At 46.7% G+C, this 27007-nt stretch overlaps 1 protein-coding gene across 1 annotated transcript in view; it reads left to right on the top strand.

Moving 5' to 3' along the window:
* Positions 1-21791, top strand: part of PARP1 (poly(ADP-ribose) polymerase 1) — a 468102-nt gene extending 446311 nt beyond the window's left edge. The window contains exon 23 of the mRNA XM_078647552.1: positions 21270-21791. Within this exon, the coding sequence (XP_078503678.1) occupies positions 21270-21351 (82 nt within the window). The 3' untranslated portion in view covers positions 21352-21791. The remainder of the gene's footprint in view (positions 1-21269) is intronic.
* Positions 21792-27007: the final 5216 nt, after the last annotated feature.

The following is a 27007-nucleotide window of genomic DNA, read 5'->3' as shown; positions in this document are numbered from 1 at the left end:
AGCAAAAGCCAAAGATGCAGTCAGTGACTGAAGAAGTATCTGGGCTCTGATAGTAGAGATTAACTGCAACGTTTTTTGTGATGTGAAAGTGTGTGTCCATTTTTTCCTAACTGGAAAGAGGAATGAAGTGTTCCAGTGGGTACTGGGATGAGTTTCCATGCCCCGAGTACATAAATGGAGAAGTGCTGGTGCCTTGTTTTTTTTGGTGTGCTTTTTTTGCTCCTTTGACACCAGTCTACCGGTGTCCTGCAGTTTACCGGTGCCATACGGTCTACCAGTGTCCTAGCTGCAGGTGTGCAGAGAGCTAGAAAAGCTGGTGAATGTGTCAGCTAGATAGGTGTGGATCTTGGTTGTAATGCTTTGTAGATCTACAACTGTTATTAAAGATGTTGCCTGTTGGTAAGGGAGCCACCAGAGTTGCATCATGGTGGGTATATGTAGCATGTTTATTCACAGCCTTAAATAAGCATGCTGAGGCATGTAGATACCTGTATCGATGGCAGTGTGGACTGTGGGAGTTTGTGGGCAGATTGATGGCTCCAACCAGATATGAGAGTACAAGGAATGAACAGCTGGTCAGAAGTCACTTTCTGGGAGGAGTGATTTAGCTTTATTTCGAAGGAAGTAGGTACCAGGCCATTTTGATGTTCCAGGGTTGGTGAGGTCGGTGTCCAGGGTGAATCTCAGTGACTTGGTGTTGTTTGAAAATTGGGGTCCAAATCTGTCTAGGGTCCAGGTTTGGACTAGTTTTTGCTTCTTTTTCTTGGTCAATGGTATAAATCCTGTTTTTGGTGATTCTGAGATTCAGGTAGGTAATGGACATTTTGTTGTGGATGAGCTGCAGGCAGTGTTTGAGGCTTGGAAATCTGGAAAGGTGGAGATTTCAAAGTAGAGTTGTATGTTGTTGCCATAATTTTAAATTTTGGTTCTGTAATCGGTGAGTAGTGTCCCAAACAAGTCCATGTGGAAGTTGAACATGACTGGAGACCAGATGAAACTCTGGTGGACTCCGCAGTACATGTTTTTTCTTTCGTACCTGGGAATGACCATGTGAATAAAGTAAGCACTTCGGACTATATAGCGTTATAGGACAAGTGCACATCAATTTGACAAGAATGGCAAAATATTGGAATCTTTCAAAATCAACAATATTGCATCAAAAATATTTTGCTCACCTCCACTCAAAATATACTTTTGAAGACATTGAATCCTAAAACTTGCTTTCTCCTAATCCCTTTACTGCCTTTACGACGTGTATACACTTCATGAAATGCATACCAATACATTGAAATCATGATAGATGACAGGTGAAATGTATATGTTCGAGGCATGTGGGCTGCTGAATTTATATCTATGCATAGATCGCCGCCTAGTGTTGGGTCCGGATGATTGCACATTGTTGTCCTGGAAGAGTCTTCGAAGTATCATGAGATAGGTGGCTCCTCCCCTGGACTACAGTGCGCATGGGCATCCCCTCCATGCTCAGATTGTTTTTTTCCGCCATTGGGTTCGGATGTACTTCTTAACTCAAGTTTGGAATATATATTAGTTATTCTTTTTCGAGGCCAAAAGGCCTTAGGGGCGTCGGTATTGTCTTTCGTTCGGTGCCTTTTACCTTTCCAGTTCTTTGAACTAGACTTCGGAAGACTTTTTGCCTTTCGACACCAAAGGCCCCTCGACGATAGACGATGGAACGGAGTCCGTTCAAGCGCTGCCCCGTCTGCAACTCTAAATATCCCCCACATCGACGTGCACCCGGTGTGCAACAAATGTCTCTCACCGGACCACAATGAAGACAGCTGCATGGCCTGTTCGAAATTCAGGACGAAGAAAACTCTCCGTCTTCGACGTGCTGCACGACAGTCGGCGCGAGAATCGGCACCGGACCCGGAGAACATCTTCGGTGGTGACAACGAAGAACATGTACAAGAAGAGGATCCGGAGCACTCGGATCCTGCGTCGGAGCCAGACTCCTCCTACAACGAGGACGAGGAAGAACTCTACGTCCATGATGAAGACATCGTCGAGGTAGGAGACGACGTACAACCTATCGGAGCCGTCGATGACGACTCAAGCGAGGAGCTAGGCCCAACCGCAGTAGCGGGGCCTCATAAAGACTCTTGCACGGCTCAGGTCGAGGCATCGCCGGAAGGCCTTAGCCAAGATCTTCAACACCGTTCTCTAGTCCCGCTTCAAGGCCCGACTAAGAACATTTCCAAAGAGCCATCGGTCGATCGACCACACTCAGTGGAGAAACCGAAACCAAAAGACAATAAATCGAATCAGACACTGGTTAAAAAAAACATCGACTCGACGACTTCGGAACATTCCAAGTCGAAACGTGCGCTCGACCCCTCGGGGTCGAAAGGGGGGCGTCGAACCGAAGATCGGATCGACTACGCTTGTGTCTGCAGTTAAACACGTCACGCTCCCATCGACTTCCAGCTCCAAAGATGGCGGCTCTTCCGAAGGACTCGAGGCACAAAAGACCATCGATCCGAAGACAAAGAAGCCACTGTTGGTCAAGGCCTTCGACCGAAGCCGAAAGTTGGATCGAAAGACCCAAATGCGTCGATGCCCAAGGGCGTTCCTGCTGCGCAGCAACGGCTCGAATCGACGCACAGCCTGACCTGTCGAAGTCCGTCGAATCAAAGACACCGACTCCATCGAAGAAAGTCAGTCCGTCGCCGAAGAAGTTCGGACTACCCCCAACAGCATGGCCTAAACCTGTTCAACATACTCAGGCTACCGACTCTTCCAAGTCGACGTCGGTTGCCGCAATCACTCCGCCTCGGTCAGAAGACGTTGTGTTCCAGCCACCGTCCCACGACAACCAGTCGAAACTCTACATCGACTCACCATTTACAAGCGTAAGATCAGGCCTGAAGCGCCTATGGAACATTATAAGATACCTCTAAAGAAAAAGAGACACTCTACCACCTCTCCTGTTCTTTTTGAGCCCATGCAATCATATGGTCAGGACTATACCTACTCTCCCACAAATGTCACTGAGGATGTGGAAGAAGGGGACAATGAGGACCAGTTTAACTATCCCATGGATACTGATCAAGATGAGTCCCAGCCGTGGGCTGACACTGTCGACCCTGCTGAGCCACACACCACCCCTGATACTCTTTCATATGCTATCAAACCTTCGCCTACTGAAGATACTGCTGCGTTCAACGCACTGATTGAGAGGGCGTCACATAACCATGACATAGATATGCACGCTGACCCAGTGGAGGAGGACTTTCTTTTTGATACGTTCTCCATATCAGAAAGGTCTATAAAAACTCTGCCTATGCTCAAAGGTGTGCTCAAACATGCAAGTGACATTTTTAAAGAGCCCACTAAAGCAAGGGTGGTGAACCCAAGAATTGAGAGGAAGTACCGGCCTGCGCCCGTGGATCCTACCTACATCAAGGGCCAACTCCCACTGGACTCCTTAGTAGTGGCTAATGCTCGCAAAAGAGCGAACTCTCAGACAACGGGTGATGCTCCTCCTCCGGACAAAGAGTCCAAGATCTTGGAGGCCTCTGGAAAATGTGTGGCAGCTCAAGCTGCTAATATTTGGAGAATCTCCAATACCCAGGCCCTGTTAGCAAGATATGACAGGGCACACTATGACACGTTAGAGCAGTTACTGCAACACCTGCCAGATGCTTACAAGGAAGGGGCAGAAATGCTTATACAAAAAGGGAAGTTAATCTCCAAAGCGTCCATTAAGTGCGCGTTGGATGCAGCCGACACAGCAGCTAGGGCCATAAACACTAGCGTTATGCTCAGGAGGCATGCCTGGCTCCGCATCTCTGGATTTAAGTCGGAGATCCAAACTACCCTGCTCAATCAGCCAGTAAACCCTGACTTCCTGTTTGGTCCGGAGGTGGACACCACTCTTGAGAAGATTAAAAAAGACACTGAAACTGAGAAATCCATGGGAGCTCTGCAGTCTCAGCAGTTCAGGGGCGGTTCCTTTCGTCGCTCCGGTAACAGGGGAGCCTCAAATGGACAAGCGTCGCAACAAGCCCAGTACACCAAGGGGGGCACACAAACCACCTATAACAAGAACAATAGGGGTGGATACCGTGGGAACAGCAGCAAGGGCAGAGGACGTGGAAATAATAATACCAGTTCCTCCTCCACTAACAAGCAGTGACGTCTTGTCACTGCCCCCCAACCATATAACACCAGTCGGGGGGTGACTCCAGCAGTTCCTGCCAGTCTGGGAAAGCATTACCATGGACAGGTGGGTGAGACAACTTATACAACACGGTTATTGTCTAGAACTGACCTCCACTCCACCCAACATACCCCCAAGGCACCGTCCTATGTCTGCCGAGCACATGCACTTATTGCAGCAGGAAGTCATATCCATGCTGCAAAAAGGCGCCATAGAACTCGTGCCTTTAGAACAGCAGGGTACAGGGGTGTACTCACTGTACTTCTTAATCCCAAAGAAAGACGGGTCTCTACGGCCTATTCTAGACCTCAGACCTCTAAACCAATACATCCTGTTAGAACACTTTCACATGCTAACGTTACAGCAAGTTCTGCCGTTGCTCAGTCAAGGAGATTTCCTAGCAACATTAGATCTAAAGGATGCCTACTTCCACATTCCCATTCACCCCAGTCACAGGAAATATCTCAGGTTCACCATCAACAACCAGCATTACCAATTCAAAGTCCTGCATTTCGGGGTCACTACGGCCCCCAGAGTGTTTACGAAGTGCTTAGCGACAGTTGCTGCGCATCTTCGGCGGCAACACATCCATGTCTATCCGTATCTGGACGACTGGCTTGTACAGGCAAAGTCAGCCCAGCAGTGTGCCGACCACATGTCCCGCACAATTCACCTCCTACACAGTCTGGGATTTTCGCTCAATTACCCAAAGTCCCATCTTCAACCCGCACATGTACAGCAGTACCTAGGCGCGGAAATAAACACGCTCGCTGCCACAGCGCAACCAAACTCAGCGAGAGTCAACAGCATGTGAGTGCTCATTCAAAAATTCAGGCCACAACACTCACTCCCGGCACAGGTGTTCATGCAACTAATAGGCATGATGGCCTCCTGCATCTTTATAGTTCCCCACGCGAGGCTACACATGCGTCCGCTTCAGGAATGCTTGGCACGGCAGTGGAACCAGGCTCAGGGACAGCTGAAAGACCTAGTGTTGGTGACCAGTCGTGCATACAACTCTCTGCATTGGTGGAACACACAAAACCTTTGCAGGGGACGACCGTTCCAAGAGCCTGTGCCACAGATAGTACTGACGACGGACGCATCTCTCCAGGACTGGGGAGCGCATGTCCTCCACTATACAGTGCAGGGGCTATGGACACCGCAACAGCAGAAAATGCACATCAACCTATTGGAACTGATGGCAATCTTCATGGCAATGAAGGCATTCAAGTTGCATCTCTGCAACAAAGTCGTGTTGATCCGGACAGACAACATGACTGCCATGTATTACATCCAGAAACAGGGAGGGACACACTCCCCACAATTGTCACACCTAGCGCAGTGCATGTGGAAGTGGGCCATTCAGAGGAACATGTTCCTCATGGCGGAACACCTCCCAGGCAAGGACAACCACATGGCGGATCTGCTCAGCAGACACAGCCACCAAATGCACGAGTGGGAGATAAATCCCTCGGTGCTCCAGCCATATTTCCAGCAGTGGGGTCATCCAGAGATAGACCTCTTCGCCACACACGAAAACGCGAAATGCCGCGCCTTCGCCGCCAGGTTCCCACACCCGCAGTCTCAGGGCAATGCGATATGGATGAACTGGTCGAACAAATTTGTGTACGCCTTTCCTCCAGCACCACTCATACCGCTAGTGGCACGCAAACTGAGGCAACACTCCATGACGCTCATCCTGGTTGCTCCAACGTGGATAAGACAGGCATGGTACACCACGTTCCTAGAACTTTACGTGGTTCCCCACCAGCGCCTAAGACTCACACTCAGTCTCCTCACTCAGAGCCATGGAGACATTCAGCACCCAGATCCGCAGCAGTTGAGCCTTGCAATATGGCTCCTGAGGTCATAGAGTTTGGCTACCTCCACTTGCCTCCTGACTGTATGGACATCATAAAGGAGGCTAGGCGTCCTACCACCAGGGCCTGCTACGCGGCAAAACGGAAGCGTTTTGTTATCTATTGCTCCAATAATAACATAAATCCACTTGATGCTTCCACGCAAAACATCATATGCTATTTGCTGTACCTGTACAGTTGTAACCTAGCGTATAGTTCCATCAGGATATATTTAGCAGCAATGGCGGCTTATCTTCAAAATAGACAGCACCTATCCCTTTTCAGAGTGCCAGCCATTAAAGCATTTATGGAGGGACTAAAAAGGGTCATTCCTCCAAGACACCCGCCTTCGCCGGTCTGGAACCTCAATATAGTCCTCACCAGGCTCATGGGCCCACCATTTGAACCTCTCCACTCTTGTGAGATACAATTTCTCACATGGAAAGTGGCTTTTCTGGTCGCAATTACGTCACTGCGACGAGTTAGCGAGCTGCAAGCCCTCACTATTCAGGAACCTTTCATTCAAATTCATGCTAATAGGGTTTTGCTGGGCACCAACCCCAAGTTTATGCCCAAGGTAGTTTCACAGTTCCACATTAACCAAACTATCGAACTACCTGTATTCTTCCCAAATCCTGATTCAGTGGCAGACAGAGCACTACACACACTTGATGTTAAAAGGGCTCTCCTGTATTACATAGACAGAACTAAAGACTTCAGGAAAACTAAACAACTATTCGTTGCCTTCTCTCCACAACACAAATGCAATCCAATTTCTAAATCAGGTATAGCCAGATGGATTGTTAAGTGCATCCAGATCTGTTATCAAAAGGCTAAACGTTCCCCCAAGAGCGCATTCCACACGCAAATTGGGGGCATCCATGGCTTTCCTAGGTAACATTCCTCTAGAGGACATATGTAGAGCAGCTACATGGACCATCATACACACATTCACCAAACACTACTGCGTGGATGTACACTCAAAACAGCAAGCTGCTGTAGGTCAGGCTGTTCTCAGAACTCTCTTTCAGACTGCTGCAGCTGGCACGGGCAACCGCCAATAAGGAGGGTACTACCATTTATTCTATGCATAGATATAAATTCAGCAGCCCACATGCCTCGAACGGAATATGCTACTTACCAGTATGCATCTGTTCTTGGCATGTAGGGCTGCTGACATTTATATCGCCCGCCCTCCTCCCCGGTGCCTGTCGCAGCTGTAGCATTCGCACTCATTCTAACGCATGGTCATCACTTACTATATCACACTCCATCTCTGCCACAATGGCGAAAAACAATCTGAGCATGGAGGGGATGCCCATGCTCACTGTAGTCCAGGGGAGGAGCCACCTATCTCGTGATACTTCGAAGACTCTTCCAGGACAACAATGTGCAATCATCCGGACCCAACACTAGGCGGCGATCTATGCATAGATATAAATGTCAGCAGCCCTACATTCCAAGAACAGATGCATACTGGTAAGTAGCATATTCCTCATAGCACGTGTTGCTGTAGATAGATATACTCTGCATCTAGTTATGGGCTTGGACATTTGCAAGTTGTTTTTCTTTGAAGAAATTTTTTCAAGTCATGGAATGCTCTGTTGTTCCACCCTTATTTGGCAATTGGCATGGACTTCATGTTGTGGTGTTTTCCCACCATAGGGTTCGGATGTGTACCTACAGGGCTCAGAGATCCAGCGTACCCATCACGTTACTTGGGGCCCACACAGTAAAATTTGCCACTAATGGGGAGGGGGGAAGGGGGCACTCTTATTGGCAATTTTGACAGCATCCCTCGAATACTGACCATCAGCGAGTCTCCTCCGGTCCTCTTTTGACCACTGCTTCCTAAAAACTCGACTCAGATAGAATGGATACCTTTCTAGAACTGTCTGCAATGCCATACAAAGTACCTGTAGTTCTACGAACATGAGGTTTGTAACCTCTGCCTTTCGCCTGACCACGTCAACATTACATATGAGGCCTGCCTTACTACTTCTTCGAAAAAGGCTATGAGAGGCTTCGGGAACATCAAAAGGCGTAATCCTCCGAGAGTGCCGCTATATCTTCTGTAAAGAAGCGCTGCTCGACATAGAGGAGGGTGAATTTGCAAGTCCTTTAGGCATTCTGCCCTATTGCCTAGTCCAGAGGCAGTTTTCAGACAAGGAGGAAGAAGAGTTGAACGAACAACTCCTTCATAGCTCACAAGGCCTCTTTCTGCAGGCATCGTCCCTCCACAGCTGCTGAGCACAAACCTCCTCAAGGCTCCAGGCCCTTCAAAGCAGAGGTCTCTTTCGCCAGCATTGAAGCCACCATCTGAAGTCTGAAGATGCTATTGGCGCCAAAGACTTTGTCGACATCCGGCTCCAACAACTCTGAGTAACCCATCCTACAGAAGCTTCAAGACGAACTGGATGTAACGCAGAAAAATATTTTCTTTCATCCGTAGACAAGGAATATTTTGACAAATTTACATCCACCGAAACCCTCGGAGAGAAAACTACCATTTGAGACGAGCTTGCTTTGGAGCCCCCTACATCACATAAGCTCATCATACATTGGGCCAGTGCCACCAGCCCTCTCTCCTGCAGTCCACCCCAACCCTTTCTGTAACCACTTTCTCCTCACCCACCACCTCTTCGACACCTCTTCCCTTCGCACTCGACAGAGGGATTCCCCCATTCCTCGTATTGGACTGTCACCCCTTTTGGCCCTGCAGGCACTGTGAAGCTCCATTTCATCCAGAGCCCCCAAATTATGACCCTTGAAATGACTTGGACATTTACCCCTGGGAGACCCAGATTTGAATCATCAATACCGAAAGACACCCTGGCCTACTATGAGGTGAACTAATGGGTGGCCACCTTTCATAAGGTTGATCAGCATGTCCTCCACAAGGAATATTATTTCCTAGTGGAGACAATATCCAAATCCGAAAGAACGGTACAATCCTTGTCCATTCTAAAGGGCAGGTGAAAATCTGTTAGATACCTTTAAAAAACCAGTAAAGGCCAGGGTTGTAATGCCACGCCTCGAGAAGAAATACCAACCTCCCACAAGCCCAGTTTACATCAGAAAGCACATACAAGGAGACTCTTTAATTATACACACAGCAAGCAAGTGGGCTTCAGCTACCTGATGAGTAGTGCAAGAAGCTCAACGCTGCAGGGAATCGTTGGTTTGGGCACTACTCACTGCTGGTTAGCCAACTCTGTGTGTCTTCTCTCTATGGCGGCAGAGGACAGTGGGGTGAACAGGGGGAGATTATAGTCTCAGAGGATAAGACTATTTCCAGTGCCACTGTCTGCTGTGCCCTTGACCCTGCTGCCCTGCGGATCAATACTCACATCCCCATTAGGCCCCATGCTTAGTTTTGTATCCAAGACTTTAAACAGAAAGTTCAACAGCATCTCTTTAACCTACCCTTCAACGTGGAACATTTATTGAGACAGTAGGCTGACGAGATGCTAGAAAAACTCAAGAAGCTCACTGACATTGCCAAATCTATGGGGGCCCTCCAGACCTCATCCAACAGTGACTCCTTTCAGTGACAACAGGGTAGAGGAGGCTCTAGGGCTGCCTCACCAAATCCTGCCTTATTCCAGATCTTGTTTCCTCACTTCAGACAGCAACACTGTTTACACCAGCAGCCTCCAAGAAGGGTACACCAGTAGTGTCTGCATTGGAAACAATTCAGTCAGTCATAAGCTTTTATTCGATACGCAGAGATATCTTATAAGCACATACATAATACAATCAATACAGTATACAAAAAATTTATGCCATAAGAAGTCAGTAGAGAAATGTTAGGAATATTAAAAAGTGATAAAAGGGTGTAAAGTCCGTTAATAAATTAGCTAAAACGAGGATTAAACAGCTACTGACAATCTCTTACATCGAATGAGCCAAAACTGCTTTAAAAATTTAGCTATTCCACAAACTATGGGGGGGGAAGTGTCCGTACTTAGGATACGCAAGGCTACTAAGTGACTGCGTGTACCCATGTTGGAAACAATTATAAAGGCAAGGGTAGAGGTAGCTCTGGTAAAGGGATCACCACTTCGAAGCAGCCGCCCCAAAAAAATCACATGGCACCGATCAGTGGGCGATTGCAGCATTTCCGTCCTCACTGGGAGGAAATAACATCATAACAGAGGGTATTAGCTGTGGATCGCCACAGCTACTGCCTTGAACATATCACACCCCCACCAAGAATCCCACCCTGAACAAGCACTCTTTCAAAAAGAGGCCATAGAGACTGTTCTCCCAATGCTACCATCAGAGCAAGTGAGTTTATTCTCTTTACTTCCTCATCTCAAAGAAGCACAGCTCCCTCAGGCCCAACTTGGACCTCAGGCCTCTCAATGAATACGTCCTTTCTGGACAATTGGACATTTCATATGATAAATCCCCAGGAGGTCATCCCTGTGCTTCAGCAGTGCGACTGTTTGGCAAGGTTAGACCTCAAAGATCCCAACTAATATATCCCTATCCAGCCTGCCTACCGTCACTACCCCTGCTTTGTGATAATTGGGCCACAATTATCAATCCAGGGTACTTCCCTTAGGGGTCACCAAGAGTCAAAGGGTCTTCACAAAGTGCCTAGAAGTGATAGCACCCAAAAGATGGGGGCATCCCTTTATTTCCTTTCCTCGATGATTGGCTGATCAAGAGCGCAAGCAAAAATCAATGTAAATTCCTTTTATAATAAATGGCACCAAATCCACTTGCACTCCCTCCAGAGCCAACCCTTCTTTGAAGCAGTGCTCAACAGAGTCAAAGGCAAAGCGTATCCCAACAGGCAAAGGGTGTTTGCATTTTAGCAGCTCTCTCTACTTTTTCAGCCCACTCGTTACCTCCCAGTCAGAACTTCACAATAATACCTCATGCCCGGCTCCATTTGTGTCTGCTACAGGAATGTCTTTCAGATCAGTGTTCAGAAGTGAGGGTCACTGGAAAGATCTAGTGTTGGTGAAGGCCAGTGCCCATCACTCTGTAATGGTGCTACAGCAACACCTTCGGGTAAAGTCCGCGCTATATAAAAATGCATAAATAAATAAATTAATTAATTTCCCGAACCCCATTGGGCAAGTCACCATCGCCATGGACACCTCCGTAGCCGGCTGGGGAGCGCATCACAACCACTGACTACTGGGAATGTGGGCTACTCCACACCAGGGGCACTACTTAAACTACCTGTAGGATAGTGCCCTCTTTTTACATGGTTGCCCCCACTTTTTGCCAAACTGTTGATGTACTTTGACAGTGTGCCCTGGGTTCCTGCCAACCAGGTACCCTGGGCCTATGTTCTTTCCCTAACTTCCCATGTTGCAAAACCCAATTGGCAACTCTGGCCACATGTAAGTTCCTTGTAAAAGGTACCAAGGACACTGTGACCAGGGGAGGCCTCTAAGGGCTGAAGCACTTATTGGGCCACCCTTAGAGGCCCTGTGCCTTTATATACACACACACGCACACGCACACACACGCACACGCACACACACGCACACACACACACACACACACACACACACACACAGACACACACACACAGACACACACTGCTCTTGCATGCTGCATGATTTGGTGCAGAACAAAGTGAAGAGTAGACATGCCACACATCCCTGTGTGTTCTGCCTACAAATCACTGCCCTGGAATAGGTAAGCCACTCCTCTAGCTGGGTGCACTAAACCAGTGGTGAGGGTACAGGTGCATGATCCCAGTACCCCTACAGTGTCTAAGCCAGTTCTTATATAATATATATAGTAAGTGCAGTAATGCCATAGAGTGTATATGGTACTGGGATTTGGTCATTACAAACTCCACAGCACCATAATGGCTTTATTGAAATCTAGAAAGTTTGGTATAAAACTCCTCAACACATTAAACCCACATTGATGCCAGTTTGGGATTTAATGAAAAATGCACTCAGAGGGCATCTTAGAGATGTCCCCTTAAAAAATACCTAACTCTAGTGTCCTGGCTAAGTGGCTGCTCGTCAGCTGCCACCATCAGACTGTTTCTGGGCCCCTTGGTCGAGAGCCTGCCGCTCTTGGGGTCCTGAAACAATGTACATCCTGGGACGGGGTGCTGAGCCTACTCGCCTACAATGGGCAGGGTCCACGAAGGGGACGCTTCAAAGGCGTGCCGCCTTTGTGGGCCACCCCTGGCCATTTGTTGCTCTCGGCAACTGGCCCCCACCGTTTCTGAACCCCACTTTGGGTGGGAGAATGGGCAGGAATATCCGATTAGGAGGAGAGGTGTGCCCACCTTTGCCAATCCCACCCCTCAGGTGGGGGAGGCGTGGTGAAGCACAACTCTTTACCCGCCATCTTGCAGGTGTGGGGACACAGCTAACCAGAGTGAGGCTTATGCCCGCCTCCCATTGGAGAACCTTTTGATACATCTGGCCCTATATATCAAAAGTAAAGGGGACTGGGGGCACTTATACGTCCAGCATACATGCTCCTAGGGTATATGTATTCAAACAAAGGTATGCAGTTCTCCAGTATCGGGGTGTCTTTCATAGATTCACATGCCTGAATCATTCCCCGTCGTCAGAGTGGGAGTCCCACGGTACATAAAAAAGCAATAATATGCCTATAGAAAAACCAAAACCGTGGTAATAACAAACCAGGAAGTAAAGTAGCCCTAAGCTACATTGCACAGAACCTCCACACTCATGACTATCCTAGTCAATTTGTTAGTCCAAACTGCAGCCAATCAGGTGACAGCACCCACCAGAATGTTCTCCCCAGAGGCTCAGGCTCTCAGATTTTCTACCGCACGTCGTGTCAAGGGAGTCTCCCTGAGCTCTGCTCAGTTTTCTTCTTACTTTGGTTGAATTTTTACCTTCTAAAGATGTCTACTTCTAAATCCCTTTTTAGGGCTTGTGATTCCTGTGGAAAGCTAAGGCTGTTTAAGGAGGATCCACACAAAAATGCATATATTGTCTGTATCCAGATCATGAGGTGAAGGAGTGTAAAATCTGCAGAACCTTTCCTCAGAAAACCCTCAGGGACAGAGAGGGTTGTTTTCTCCTGTGGCTCCAGAAGATAAAGGACCACGATAACCCTGTTTCTGAGGTAGGGGGCATAGCCTCGGGGTCTTCTATATCCTCTAGGAAGAGGAAAGCTGAGGTTGAGTTAGCTTCTCCTGGGGCAAAGGTGTTGAAGAAAGCCCAATCCTCTCAGGATTCTGGCGTGCCTTCTACTTCAAAAAAGGTTTCTCCACCTGTTAAATCTGGTCCTGATACGCCCTCAAGGAAAACTGGAAAATCTACATCTTCCAAAGCAGCTTCTCATAAAAAGTTAACTCAGACTACACCTTTACCACTTCAGCGTCAAAGACAGCTTCTACGTCGCTATCTCTTCATGTTGTCACCTCCTCAACATCTACGGTGACTTTCTCCTCACCTAAACCAGCTATGGTGATGTCTACAGCCTCCTCACCGTCGACATTGGTTAACGTCCAAGTTCGACCCATCTCGTCGACGAAGATAGTACCATCAATCGCCGACGCCCCGCCGTCGACGAGGATCCTGAAGGTACTGTTGACAAGTACTCCGTCGTCGACACAAGCGTCGACGAATATCTTGCCGTCAACAAAGATAGTCTCACTGTCGACGGCATCCTCGTCGACGAAGATTTCATTACCGTCGACGACAGCCTCGTCGACGACGTTACCGTCGACGAAGAAGATACGCCCGTCGACGACATCCTCGTCTACGAAAGAGGCACTCTCGTCGACGACCCCATCCCCGACGAAAAAGACGTTCCTGTCGACGACTCCATGTTCGACGAAGAAGACACCCACGTCGACGACATAATCATCGTCGACGATAACATTACCTTCGACGGGCACACCGTCGACGAAGGTTCTTGCTCCGCAGTTGAATACAGGGTTTTTACCGTCTACGGCGGCACCGTCGACGCCCCCACTGTCAACCTGTATGGAAATACAAGTATGGTCAGCCAAGCCATTCACAATACAGCTGCCTTCGCCGTCTACCACAGCTTCACTTTTAGAAAGGCGTGGTTTATCTTTAACAACTCTATCTCCGTTAAAGTTGCCAGAAAGGTTGCTGGATTCTGAGGAAGAGGAGTCCTATGAGGATGACACTTTCCGTGCAGCCACAACCAATCTGAGCTGTTGACAAAACTCCAGGATGAGGAGCATGAAGAGGAGGAACAATTCCTTGAGCCCTCTGGTCGGGCTCCTGTGTCTGCGCCTACCACGCAAATGCCACTAGACCTTTTGCATAATCTCCAATATATGTTAAGCGATTATCGCCGTTTTCCTCCATAAGAATCAGGTGATTCTCACGTCTCTACACTTGTGCCAAGGCCATCTAAGACAGTATTAAGACCTCCAAGACCAGCTTCTCCGCTGCCAACTACGGAGACACAACCTGCGATACCTCCTTCGCCAGTGCCATCTCATCATACACAGGGTGATAATACTTCGGAGGAGGAACGAGAAGAAGGCGAAGTGGACGACAAGTCAGTATCGTCGGAGTGGGATGAGTATCAAGCACAAACTCCTTCTCCAGCTGGCCCACCTACAGCGGATTCTCCGCCGGTTGACATTGCGACATTCCACCAAATCATGGAATGGGCAACAAAAAGGTTCCTCATCACAATGGAGGCAAAACAGGATGAGTGCTTCCTATATGATTTTAAAGATTTACCGCAAAGACAAGTCAAGACCATCCCAATAATTGATTTTATCTGGAAGGAGGGTCTTAAGATAATGGCTACGCCAAACTTTCTTCCTGCAGTTCTACCTCGGGTAGATAAGAAATATAAGGCGCCTACCAAGTCACCGGCATGCCTTATTGGCCAGGCTAAGACGGACTCAGTGGTTACCCAGGCGGCTCAGAGGAGAGCTAAGAATCCAGTTACGCAGGTCACTGCTCCCCCGGATAGAGAGGGAAGACGCCTCGACTCAATAGGAAAGAAAGTCTCAACTATTGCGGCAACTACTGTCCGTGCTGCTAACTCCCTTGCAGTACTTGGGAGATATGACAGGCAGATGTGGTCAAACATATCGCCTTACATTGAAAAGCTTTCAGAACCTGATAGAGCTGAAGCTAGAAAGATTTTACAAGAGGGAGAATGTGTTTCAGCTGAAATTATTGATGCAGCAGTGGACGTGGCAGCCACAGGTTTCAGGCAGCTGGCGGGTGCAGCTGTTCTGAGGAGACAAGGATGGCTAAAATCTACATCCTTTCGCCAGGAGGTCCAATCTAAGATCATGGACATGGCCTATGATGGAGAGTTCCTTTTTGGGCAACATGTGGATGAGGTTTTACAAGCCATAAAGAAAGACACTGAGACCGCACGATCGCTGGGATCTCTTCAATTTCGTAAGTCTTCCTTTCGTAGAGCAAGAGGAAGAGGCAATTTCTCTAACAGAGGAGGTTATTCACAACAGCGTTCCTACAACAACTCTCAAGGTAACCAAAGATACCAACCATACCGACAACAGACGTATGGTCAAAGGAGAGGTAATTACTCACAGTCGAGAGGAAAGACCTCTTATCGAGGAAGAGACAACAACAAGAGCAAGTGAGAAATACATCCTGCCACCACTTCTACCCAACCTGAAGCAAATTGGAGGAAGAATATCCCTATACTTCTCAAATTGGTCCAACATTACTACGGACAGATGGGTCCTGGACGTGGTATCCAGGGGTCATATTCTAGAATTCGTCAAAGCCCCTCCAAATTCTCCTCCAAAAGGTCCACCACCAGCTCATCTCAAGGAGCTGTTTTCCCAAATACATTACATAATTCGGAAAGGAGCAATCGAAAGGGTACCTCAACATCAGAGAGGAAAAGGATTTTATTCGAGATTTTTCCTGATTCGCAAGAAGTCGGGGGAATGGCGCCCCATCCTCGACCTGTGTGCCCTCAACAAATACCTTAAAAAATTATCCTTCCGGATGTTAACACTTCAAGAAATCCTCCAATTTCTTTCAGAAGGGGATCACATGGCAACACTCGACCTTCAGGACGCATACTTCCATGTGCCCATTTTTCCCAGACACCGGAAGTTCTTACGGTTCAGAGTGGCTGGCAGGGATTTCCAGTTCAAAGTTCTTCCCTTTGGACTACGTTCAGCCCCCAGAGTTTTTACACAGATGTTAGCTCCTGTAGCGGCCCACCTGCGACTGGAAGGAATTCAAATTTATCCATATTTGGACGACTGCCTTAACAAGGCCAGTTCTTCCGTCACAGCAAGAACCCACGTTCAAAGATGTCTATCACTACTTCAGAGCCTTGGCTTCTCAGTGAATTTCGAGAAGTCTCATCTGACTCCATCCCAAAGAAAGTCTTTCATGGGAGCGACGCTGGACACGAAGCTCGCCCAAGTTTTCATTTCAAAAGAAAGGCAGATAAAGATTCACAAGATGGCTTCTACATTACTAACAAGAAAGTGCGTTTCTGTTCGCAAGTTCAAATCCTTCCTAGGGATGATTTCGTCCTGTATTTCTCTCATCCCCAACTGTCGCCTAAGAATGAGGCCTTTGCAAGAGGAACTCAGTCTACAGTGGGTACAGGTAGTAGGCTCATTCGAAGAAGTTATCAACATAACCCCTCGGATGAGGAACTCCGTCTAATGGTGGACGCAAAAGGTGGGATGAGCATTCCTGACAGAGGTGCCCAGATTCATCGTGACAACATATGCTTCTCTGGAGGGCTGGGGCGCCCACCTCCAGGGAATGGCAATTAGTGGCAAATGGAACATACAGCAGAAAAAGTGGCACATAAACCTCCTAGAGTTACGAGCCATTTTTCTCGCCCTGAAATCTTTTCAAGCAATTTTAGAGGGTTCCACAGTTCTAATTCGAACAGACAACACAACCAGCATGCATTACCTGAACAAACAGGGAGGCACAAGGTCGGCCCGATTATCCCATCAAGCACAAGAGATTTGGAATTGGGCCCTGGATCACAACATCAATCTGTTGGCGGTCCATGTTCCAGGGGTTGCCAATGTGCTAGCGGACTCCCTCAGCAGGTCTACTGCATACAATCACAAATGGGAGTTACATCAGCCTACCCTGGATCAAATATTCCAAGAGTGGGGTCACCCTGACCTGGATTTGTTTGCGACGAGTCAGAACCGGAAATGCCCACGCTTTGCAAGCTGGATTCCCCACAGGAACTCATACGGGGATGTCCTTTCGATGAACTTGTGTCGGATATTTGCATACGCCTTTCCGCCGATTCCTTGAATTCCCAAGGTCATCAGGAAGATGAGGAGACAACCATGTCGTCTAATCCTGATTGCTCCAAGGTGGCCCCGACAATATTGGTTCACCGAGCTTCTCCTCCTCTCGGAGTGCAGGCCAATACAGCTGCCTCGAATACCGAATCGCCTGACAATTCAAGAGGGCCAAGTATACCATCCGGACCCGGTTTCTTTGAAATTATCAGCTTGGCTCCTCAACACAATGAATTCGCCCACTTAGACATTCCTCAAGATTGTCAAGAAGTTCTCGCTAATGCTAGGGCACCATCAACGATTAAGACCTACAAACTCAAATGGAAGCGTTTCTGTGCCTGGTGTCAAGCTGTTGATCTGCATCCCATTCATGCTAGACCAGAACAAATCTTGCCTTTCTTTCTGCATTTGGCTAGATCGGGTTTGGCACATTCTACCTTTAAAGTATTTCTAGCGGCCATTTCCAGATTTTGTCAGGACGATCAAACTCTCTGTTTTCTTCAAGAATAATCCAGCAATTCTTTAAAGGTCTCTTTCGTATGTTCCCTCCAATTCGGCGACCTCCTCCATCTCTGCATTTGAATGTGGTGCTAGCCCAACTCATGCGTCACCCCTTTGAGCCTATCCATAAGATTGATCTCAAGTTTCTTAATTGGAAAGTCTCTTTGCTATTGGCTTTAACATCAGCCAGAAGGGTCAGTGACATTCAGGCATTCACTTCAAAACCGCCTTTCTTACAATTTACATCAGATTCAGTGGTGCTACGTACCAATCCTAAGTACATGCCCATGGTTCCATCGGATTTTCACCTAAATGAGACGGTGATCCTCAAAACATTTTTTCCAAATCCACAATCACCGGATGAAAGAGCTTTACACTCTTTAGACATCAGAAGATGTCTCAGGTTCTACCTTCAAAGAACAGCAACTGTTCGCAAGACATACCAACTGTTTGTGGCCTATGGAAGACTGCGCCAGGGGTACGCGATATCCAAGCAGACTATAGCCAGATGGGTCTCTTCAGCAATTGGACTCTGTCATCAACAGTCAGGAAGACCCTTGCAGTCCTTACCAAGAGCGCATTCTACAAGAGCGGTATCCTCTTCCACCTCTTCTTCAGATCTGCAGGGCAGCAACGTGGTCCAGCAGGTACACTTTTACAAGGCACTACTGTCTGAACTCCGCAAGTGATACAGATGCTTCGGTGGGAAGAGCAGTTCTTCGCAATCTTTTCAGATAAGGTGAGCCTCCGTTCTCCCTCTTCCTCTATGCTCTTGTTTAGACGCTTCTAACATGTTATTGGTTATTACCTTGCATGCATATCTACTGTATATTGTAAGCGTCTTACGAGCATGTTGTTTTTTTTCTTTACTGCTATCTACTCTGATTCAGGCATGTGAATCTATGAAAGACACGCCATTACTGGAGAAGAACAATAGTTACTTACCTGTAATCTGTGGTTCTCCAGTATTGGTGTCTTTCATGGATTCACATGCACCCGCCCACCTCCCCTCAGAGGCTCCCTCAGGCAATTACTTGGTTCCACTCCTGTGCGAGAAAATCTGAGAGCCTGAGCCTCTGTGGAGAACATTCAGGTGGGTGCTGTCGCCTGATTGGCTGCAGTTTGGACTAACAAAATGACTAGGATAGTCATGAGTGTGGAAGTTCTGTGCACTGTAGCTTAGGGCTACTTTACTTCCTGGTTTTGTTATTACCAAGGTTTTGGTTTTTCTATAGGCATATTATTGCTTTTTTATGTACCGTGGGATTCCCACTCCGACGACGGGGAATGATTCAGGCATGTGAATCTATGAAAGACACCAATACTGGAGAACCACAGATTACAGGTAAGTAACTATTGTTCTTCCTAAGTATTATTAAAGAGAGAAAAGTAGAGGACTTGTCGGTGCAATTAGATGTCGGAAAGGAGGAGAGGGTGTCTCCCATTTTAGTAACTAGGGCCCTCACACACCTGGCTAAGTGTCATGCTTCATCATAGGGCATGCTCCTCGTCAGGACAATGCTGAAATGCTTGACGGGCAACCTTTACTTTGTAGCTACCGCTGAACATTAAACCAGTGGTGTGCCATTTCAAATTTTTGTTGGGACAAGTGGACTCGCTGATTAAAATGATTTTGAGTTCCACTGTGTCCTGTTTTAAATCTCACACAACCCTTTACACTCATTTACACCACTAGGCCCTATACTCGCACCACGCCTTATGGCTTTGGGAATAAAAGATATCCGACAAAGAGCCCCTCATAGGGTGCCCGTCAGGTATTGCAGCGCCAGCCTGACTAGGAGCATGCCCCATGATGAAGCATGACACCCAGCCGGGTGTGGGAGGGCCCTAGTTCCTAAAGTGGGAGACACCCTCTCCTCCTTTCGGACATCTAATTGCACCGACCAGCCCTCTACTTTTCTCTCTTTAATATTTCTTAGGAACTGCATACCTTTGTTTGAATACATCTGCACACTAGCCACTGCTTGTAGGGCGTTACTCTTTTACAGTCTATGCAGAGGATGTGTATGTATCTACAGCAACATATGCTACGAATGGAAAATGTTACTTTCTCAGTAAGTATCGTTTGTATCACGTAGTACTCTAGATTCACTTGTACCTACTCTCCTCCCCAGAAACGTGTGGCTGTACTTGCATATCTCTTATTTACTAATTAATTCCCTTTTCGCGATGCACATAAGCACCATGCTACGTTCACTCCCCACTCCTAATACTCTCACCTGTTGTGCGAAAAAGCAATTTAACGTGTAATTGCTTCCCATGCAGATTGAAAGCTAAGGGTGGATGGAGTCACAGTGCATACTGTGACTCAAGACTTTCTTCGCAAAAAACAACAACTTTCAAACGCCCAAAACGAAATGCCATGAGTATGCAGAGCATGTGAATCTACAGCACTGCACATTACGAACAGATGCTTACTGGGTAACATTTTCTTTGTGTAAACTAAGCCCTTTACGTCAAACTCAAGGAATAATCAACAAATTACATATATGAAAAAAGGGTGATGTTTAGAATTAAATGCATAAATTAAATAGTTGATTACTCCTCTGTCGCATTAAGGAAATCCCTAATATAGCATCAGAAAAATATCAGAGGAGCAACAATCATGGCACTGTTTTTTCCTTTCTCTCCAAAGGCTACTCCCCCATTTGCAGAATTTAGGTTTTGACTCAACAAAGGTTTCTATGGAAACCCATTCAAAAAGGACCGCCTCCTCACATTGCCAGTTAAAGCAGTGCAATTTTCTGAACGTGTCATACAATGTATCAGATCTTTCTCAGCAAATTATGGCTTGACGTCTCTACCGTATTCCATCCATATACAAATGGTAAAATCAAGTCAGTATTTTCTTATATTTTCCTTTATTTTATTATAGTTACAGTTGACTGGTAATTAACACAAAAAATCACATTAATGAATCTTAACACTACTTTAAAGCTGACTAAATGTTGAGGTTGATGTAGAGCATGTCCATTCACAAAAACCATTACTGAAAGAAAAAAAAGTATACCACTAATAGTATGTTATGGTCTACATTCCTGCGGTTGTCATACTTGAAATATTACCAACTTGGAGACTGTGGTCACATACTTGGGGCAGTTTGGGCTAAGGTTCTCTCAAAATGTTTTCCAGACCCAAACACGACGTAGAATAATGTACAACATGTCAATCTAGAATACCTAGCTTTTAAACTACAGTTGCAAGTAACTTGTATTTTACAGCACACAGGGAAAAGCTGTTTTTTTTCCAGCCTCTCAGTTCTCTACATGGATACAGATGTAGTTTAATATATGAATTTTAAGTCATTTGTTGCCACAGTCCGAGTTATTACATAGAAAATGTGATATCTGTTGAAAGATAGACGCTGTGTTCTTGAAGTGTGAATATGCTGTTTTCCAATAAATAAAGAGTACTGTTGTGAACCACCATCTCTATATTTGTAAGCCCTCCTTAACTACTGCTTCTCTAGATACATTGTGTATGATGTGGCTCAGGTGAACCTCAAGTACCTTCTGAAAGTTGATTTCAACTATAAGACTTCGCTCTGGTGATCTGGACTCCACGACCTGCTAATGAGCTATTAGGTAGATGCTCTGCAAATAAAGCCTGCAGTATACTGACATTGACTATCCATTTAAGAATCTAATGGAAACCTAAGTCACGCAACAAGACTACTTCCGATATCACTTTAGACACATTTTATATGCAAGAAATATCCACATTGATGCACTGGACTGAACCCAGAACATTATTCTTTCAAGTTTGTTTGGAATTCCAGATGTGGGCTGCCAGCTGTGTTGCTTAGAACTGACAGTAGACCAAAAAATATGTGAACTGTTTTAGCAAAATAAGATAGAAGCTTGAAGATGTTTACACAAAATGGCTGAAAGAGAGCCTAAATTTCGTTCAAAATGTTCTTCCACATTACTTTCGTTTTGAATGTTAAACATTTATTTTGAAGCAGAAAATAAAAGCTAATTTCTTACAGTAATTATTTTGTAACAGTTGTATTCATGTTTGATGTCACTTTTATAACCGTGATTTAGCATGCGCACAATAGAAAGTTTTGTTTGAAACCTGTTGTTTTTTCTTTTATTGTTCATCTCAGAAAAATTCCGGTAGAGAATACTTTTGGCACAGATATAGAAATGTAGATGTATAGCTGTATCTATAAAGCTATAGAGCTATGGATATAAAAATCTATAACTACAGAGATAGATATAAATAGATCTAGCTAGATAGATGTGTGCATATATATATATATATATATACTCACACACATATATTATGCCTGTAGATACACATGCTAAGGATACTCCTGTAATCTACTGTTGGGCTTGAACGTTTGCAAGTTGCTTTTCTTTGAAGAGTTTTCTCAAGTAATAAGAGACAGTGTGACTCTTCTTGGTGTGCATTGCCCATGGACATCAACTCCAAGTTAGATAGTTTTTTTTTCCATCATCTGGTTTGGATGTGTGCAGGGTAGGCTCAGTTTCACCAGGTATCTCACATGGCCGTCTGGTCCTGTTGGTGTTTTCTTCGTTACCTGAAACTACCCTGTCACAAGTTCTGGTCAGAAACCCATTGAATCCGGGGTCAAGCAGCATCGGGTTCTAGCGCCCAATAGAGGTTTAAGACACTTCCATACACGTGGTTTCCCCAAAAATGTGCCATGGTGATGGAATGCACACTGTTGCAATACTGTCCTTTATGTCATGTAATATATCTGTGGACTGACCAGCACAAGGTCTGTAAACATTGTCCCTAACCACAGCAACACCAACTGCCAACGTGCCTATTGTTTTTTTTCAAAGAAAATCCTCCGATATCAAGGGAACGTTGCTGGGCACACACCACCGTGCAGCAACAAAACCTGTCCATCACCCCAGAAATCTTTGGGAAAGATGAGCTCTTCAGCAGCTAGCCAGAGGAGGAAGTCAGTCCCTGAGGCCTCTCCCAAACTTCCTCAGTGCAGAGCCACTCAGCAGATCCAAAGACAACCAGCTTCAAGATGTTGCCACTGTATGTGAGCATAGCCCTCAAATTAAGAGCACACCCAGAACCAGGAGTACTCCAGTACCTGAAAAACACAAATCGGTTCCCTGGGCTGACGTAGAGCACCACTCTCTAGGGAGAGGAGCATCGAGACTGAGCACGGCGGTCAAGGCAAAGCTGCACACGGACCACCAACATCCGTTGGCTGCAGTCAGCACCAACAAAAGCCTACAGAGGGCATCAAGCCTTCGGCCTAGGCTGGTAACACCCATGCTTCGATGCCAGCACTGAGGTCTCCCATGGCTCAAACCATATGGCCATTGATTGACTCCAGTGTCGAAGGCTACACCTCTCAATGATATAAACAACAATGGCCCTAGACTATTGATCAAATTGACTTAATCCCTTGGTTAATTAGTCAAAAGTAGAAATGCGATTCAATCTGCATTTAAGAAATCAAGCTATATGGGAGAGAGAAATTAATGAAATAGGCAGAAAAACACCATCCACAGTTCAAGGATTTGTATTTATCAAGAACGAAATATTACAGTTATTTACATTGTCAAGCAACAACAACTAAAATGTACGGCGCAAAGACTAAAAAAAGAGCTATAGTCAAGGGTGAACAAAGAGGTGCTCAAGTGTTGAGAGGAGAGAAGAAAAAAGATTAAGGCATCTGATTTGAATATTTACAAAAAACAAACAAGCGTTTCAATTCCGCTAGTTGACTAGGCCTGTCCAGATTGTTCTTGGGGGAGGAAACCAAGGGGAAGGTGAAGGGTACAGGCACACAAAATAAAAAGGTGTCGACGTTTCGACCCTAATGCTCTAGGGAATTTTGCTTCCTCGGCTGCGGGTCTTCATCAGGACATGGGGGGGGGGGGGGGAGGGGGGGGAAGGTATCTGGCCGTGATCACACCCGTTGTCTTGATCAGCCACCAAAACAGCTGGGTAGGTGCGACTCCCTCCTGGCTGGTTGGAATTCACCTGATTCAGGTTCTGAAGGTCTCTTATTTGGGATCAACTCGTGATGTAACAATTTAAAACCGATGTCCAATGGAGCAACGGTTTCCTACCGGCGCCTCCAGGGCAACCCGTGATGTAGAGAATCGATGTCCAATGGAGTAAATGTTTCCTACCGGCGCCTCCAGGGCAACTGGTGATGTAAGACAATCGATGTTCAATGAAGCAGGGGTTTCTTACCGGCGCCTCCCGGGCAATCCGGTGTTGTACGGAGTGATTATTCCTCCAAAGTCGGTCAGAGTACCACGTGTGAAAAGAAAATGATATCTCCACTGGTATTCAGACGTCAGGGTACAGGTACTGTTGATTGCCTGCGTGGTTTAGGCTGTCTGGCATCCGGGCATCGGTCACCGGTACTAATCCCGACGATTGGACAACGATTCTCTACATCACGGGTTGCCCTGGAGGCGCCGGTAGGAAACCGTTGCTCCATTGGACATCGGTTTTAAATTGTTACATCACGAGTTGATCCCAAATAAGAGACCTTCAGAACCTGAATCAGATGAATTCCAACCAGCCAGGAGGGAGTCGCACCTACCCAGCTGTTTTGGTGGCTGATCAAGACAACGGGTGTGATCACGGCCAGATACCTTCCCCCCCCCCCCCCCCCCCCCCCCCCCCCATGTCCTGATGAAGACCCGCAGCCGAGGAAGCAAAATTCCCTAGAGCATTAGGGTCGAAACGTCGACACCTTTTTATTTTGTGTGCCTGTACCCTTCACCTTCCCCTTGGTTTCCTCCCCCAAGAACAATCTGGACAGGCCTAGTCAACTAGCGGAATTGAAACGCTTGTTTGTTTTTTGTAAATATTCAAATCAGATGCCTTAATCTTTTTTCTTCTCTCCTCTCAACACTTGAGCACCTCTTTGTTCACCCTTGACTATAGCTCTTTTTTTAGTCTTTGCGCCGTACATTTTAGTTGTTGTTGCTTGACAATGTAAATAACTGTAATATTTCGTTCTTGATAAATACAAATCCTTGAACTGTGGATGGTGTTTTTCTGCCTATTTCATTAATTTCTCTCTCCCATATAGCTTGATTTCTTAAATGCAGATTGAATCGCATTTCTACTTTTGACTAATTAACCAAGGGATTAAGTCAATAGTCTAGGGCCATTGTTGTTTATATCACTGATACCCAGGTCCTATGATTTAGTGGGTTTTACCCCATTGATTTAATGTACACCTCTCAATGGCCATCGTCAACGCCCAAACTTTCCTCTGCATTGAAGCCACACTCAAACACTGAAACCTAATTAGGCACCAAAACCGCATCATACCCCAAAACCATCTCAAGGCCACAGGGAAAAGGAAGTACACAAACCCCCAACAGCCTTCTTGGAGGACTTTGAGGCACCAATAATCAAGCAGCTTCAACAGTAACTGGATGCTAGGCAGCAATACCAATCCGCTCACCAGCGAGATCTCCACCAGGGCTCCTCTATCGTTGGACCCTATTCCCCACAAGAGAAACCTCACATTTGAGGAAGACTATCCCCAGTCTTTCCCCACAAGAGCCTCCATCAGCGAGCGAGTGATCTAGCCGCCAGCTCTGTTCCTCTACATGCCCCCCCCCCAATCTATCAGACTCCACACAGGGATCCCCCTATTCAATCTCTCCACCAGGCAGCCCTTCTTGGCCCTTTGATCCTTATGACCATCCAATAGGAAAGGGTCCTATTGATGACCCATGTGAGGACTACAATGTAGACCCACAACTACCCTGTTGAGGCTTCCCTCCAAGGCTACACATCTGCCTAACATGAAGTTAATTCAGTCTGCAACCATCTACCACAAGGTGGATATGCACTGTGTAGGAAAGTGCCCCTTTTTGACATGGTCACCCCCACTTTTTCCCTGGTATTCGATGCAATTGTGACTGGGAGTGCACTGGGCTCCTGCTAATCAGGTCCCCAGTGCCAGATTGCTTTCCCTAAACTGTGCAATTGTTTCCCCAGTTGGCAAGACCTTTAGCACTTCCTATAAGTCCCTAATAAATTGTACCCTTGGTACCTAGGGCAAGGAGGCTAAAGAGGGTCCTTAAGGCCTGCAGCATGAATTATGCCACCCAAAGGGACCCCTCACCAAGCTCATGCAAATTGCCATTGCAGGCTGCATGTCTTGGTGCAGACAAAATTGAAAACACAATATGGCACACAGTCTGTATGCCATGCCAGAAGACACTTCATGCAGTATAGTTAAGGCACCCCACAGCAGGCCTTACAGCCTGAAGGTGTGTGCACTATACTACATGTGTGGACATACCTGCATGAGCAGATGTGTCCCTGTGCTGGTCAGTTTAATTACTGCAAGAACAAGTGATCAGGGAAGCCGTTTTAAGTACATGTCCTGGCCACTGGTCAAAAACGGGTTCCTCAGCTACCCGATGGATTCACTGAAACCAAAGATGTTTGCCATCAACCATCTTGTATTAATCCACCCACACTGATTCCAGTGATGGATTTATTAATACATGCACTCAGAGGGCACCTTAGAAGTGCCCCCTGAAATCCTACCAGCTACTAGTGTGTTGTCAGACTGGCCCTGACCAGCCTGCCACCACAGACTAGTTTCTGACCCTCAGGAGTGAAGGCCTACGCTTTCAGGAGGTCAGGGGCAAAGCTTGTCCGACAGAGGGTGTTTACTCACCCTCCAATAGGATGACCTGCAAATTAGCGTTCCAAAGCAAGGGGCTTCAAAGAGCCTACCGCCTTTGGAATGCAAATCTGGCTTCCCTCAGAGGGATGCCACCCACACCCCCAACACCTTCACCAGAGCCCATTTGGCGCCTTAACAGGCGGGAAATTTAGTAGTTTGAGAGTCTTGTTCATCCTCAAGTTAGTGCCACCCCTAGGGTGGGCTGCCTGATGTGGATACAAAATTTAAAAGTCTGCTATCTTTGTGATGTCAAAATCTGAAAGAGACACGTTAGTGATAGATTCCTTACCTTAGAATTACTCCCAGGTGTCAGACTAGATCCGGAAAGTTTTCGTCAGCTGTACCCCTGGGGTGTGTCGGAAGGTAGCATCGTTCGGCTCCGCCGTAAGTGTCGTGATTGCCGGGATGACATTGCGGCAGCTACTTAGACGCCACTTTCCGACGCATAGGGGTACAGCTGACTAAAACTTTCCGGTAGTCAGTTCTTTATTTTTCCACGCCAGCAAGCGAGATCTGGAGAGAGAGGTACCCCC

This window comes from Lissotriton helveticus, chromosome 6, assembly GCF_964261635.1.
Source record: "Lissotriton helveticus chromosome 6, aLisHel1.1, whole genome shotgun sequence".
Classification (NCBI taxonomy): Eukaryota; Metazoa; Chordata; class Amphibia; order Caudata; family Salamandridae; genus Lissotriton; species Lissotriton helveticus.
The sequence above is the reverse complement of the archived record's forward strand: the minus strand, read 5'-3'. Positions and strand labels throughout refer to the sequence as shown.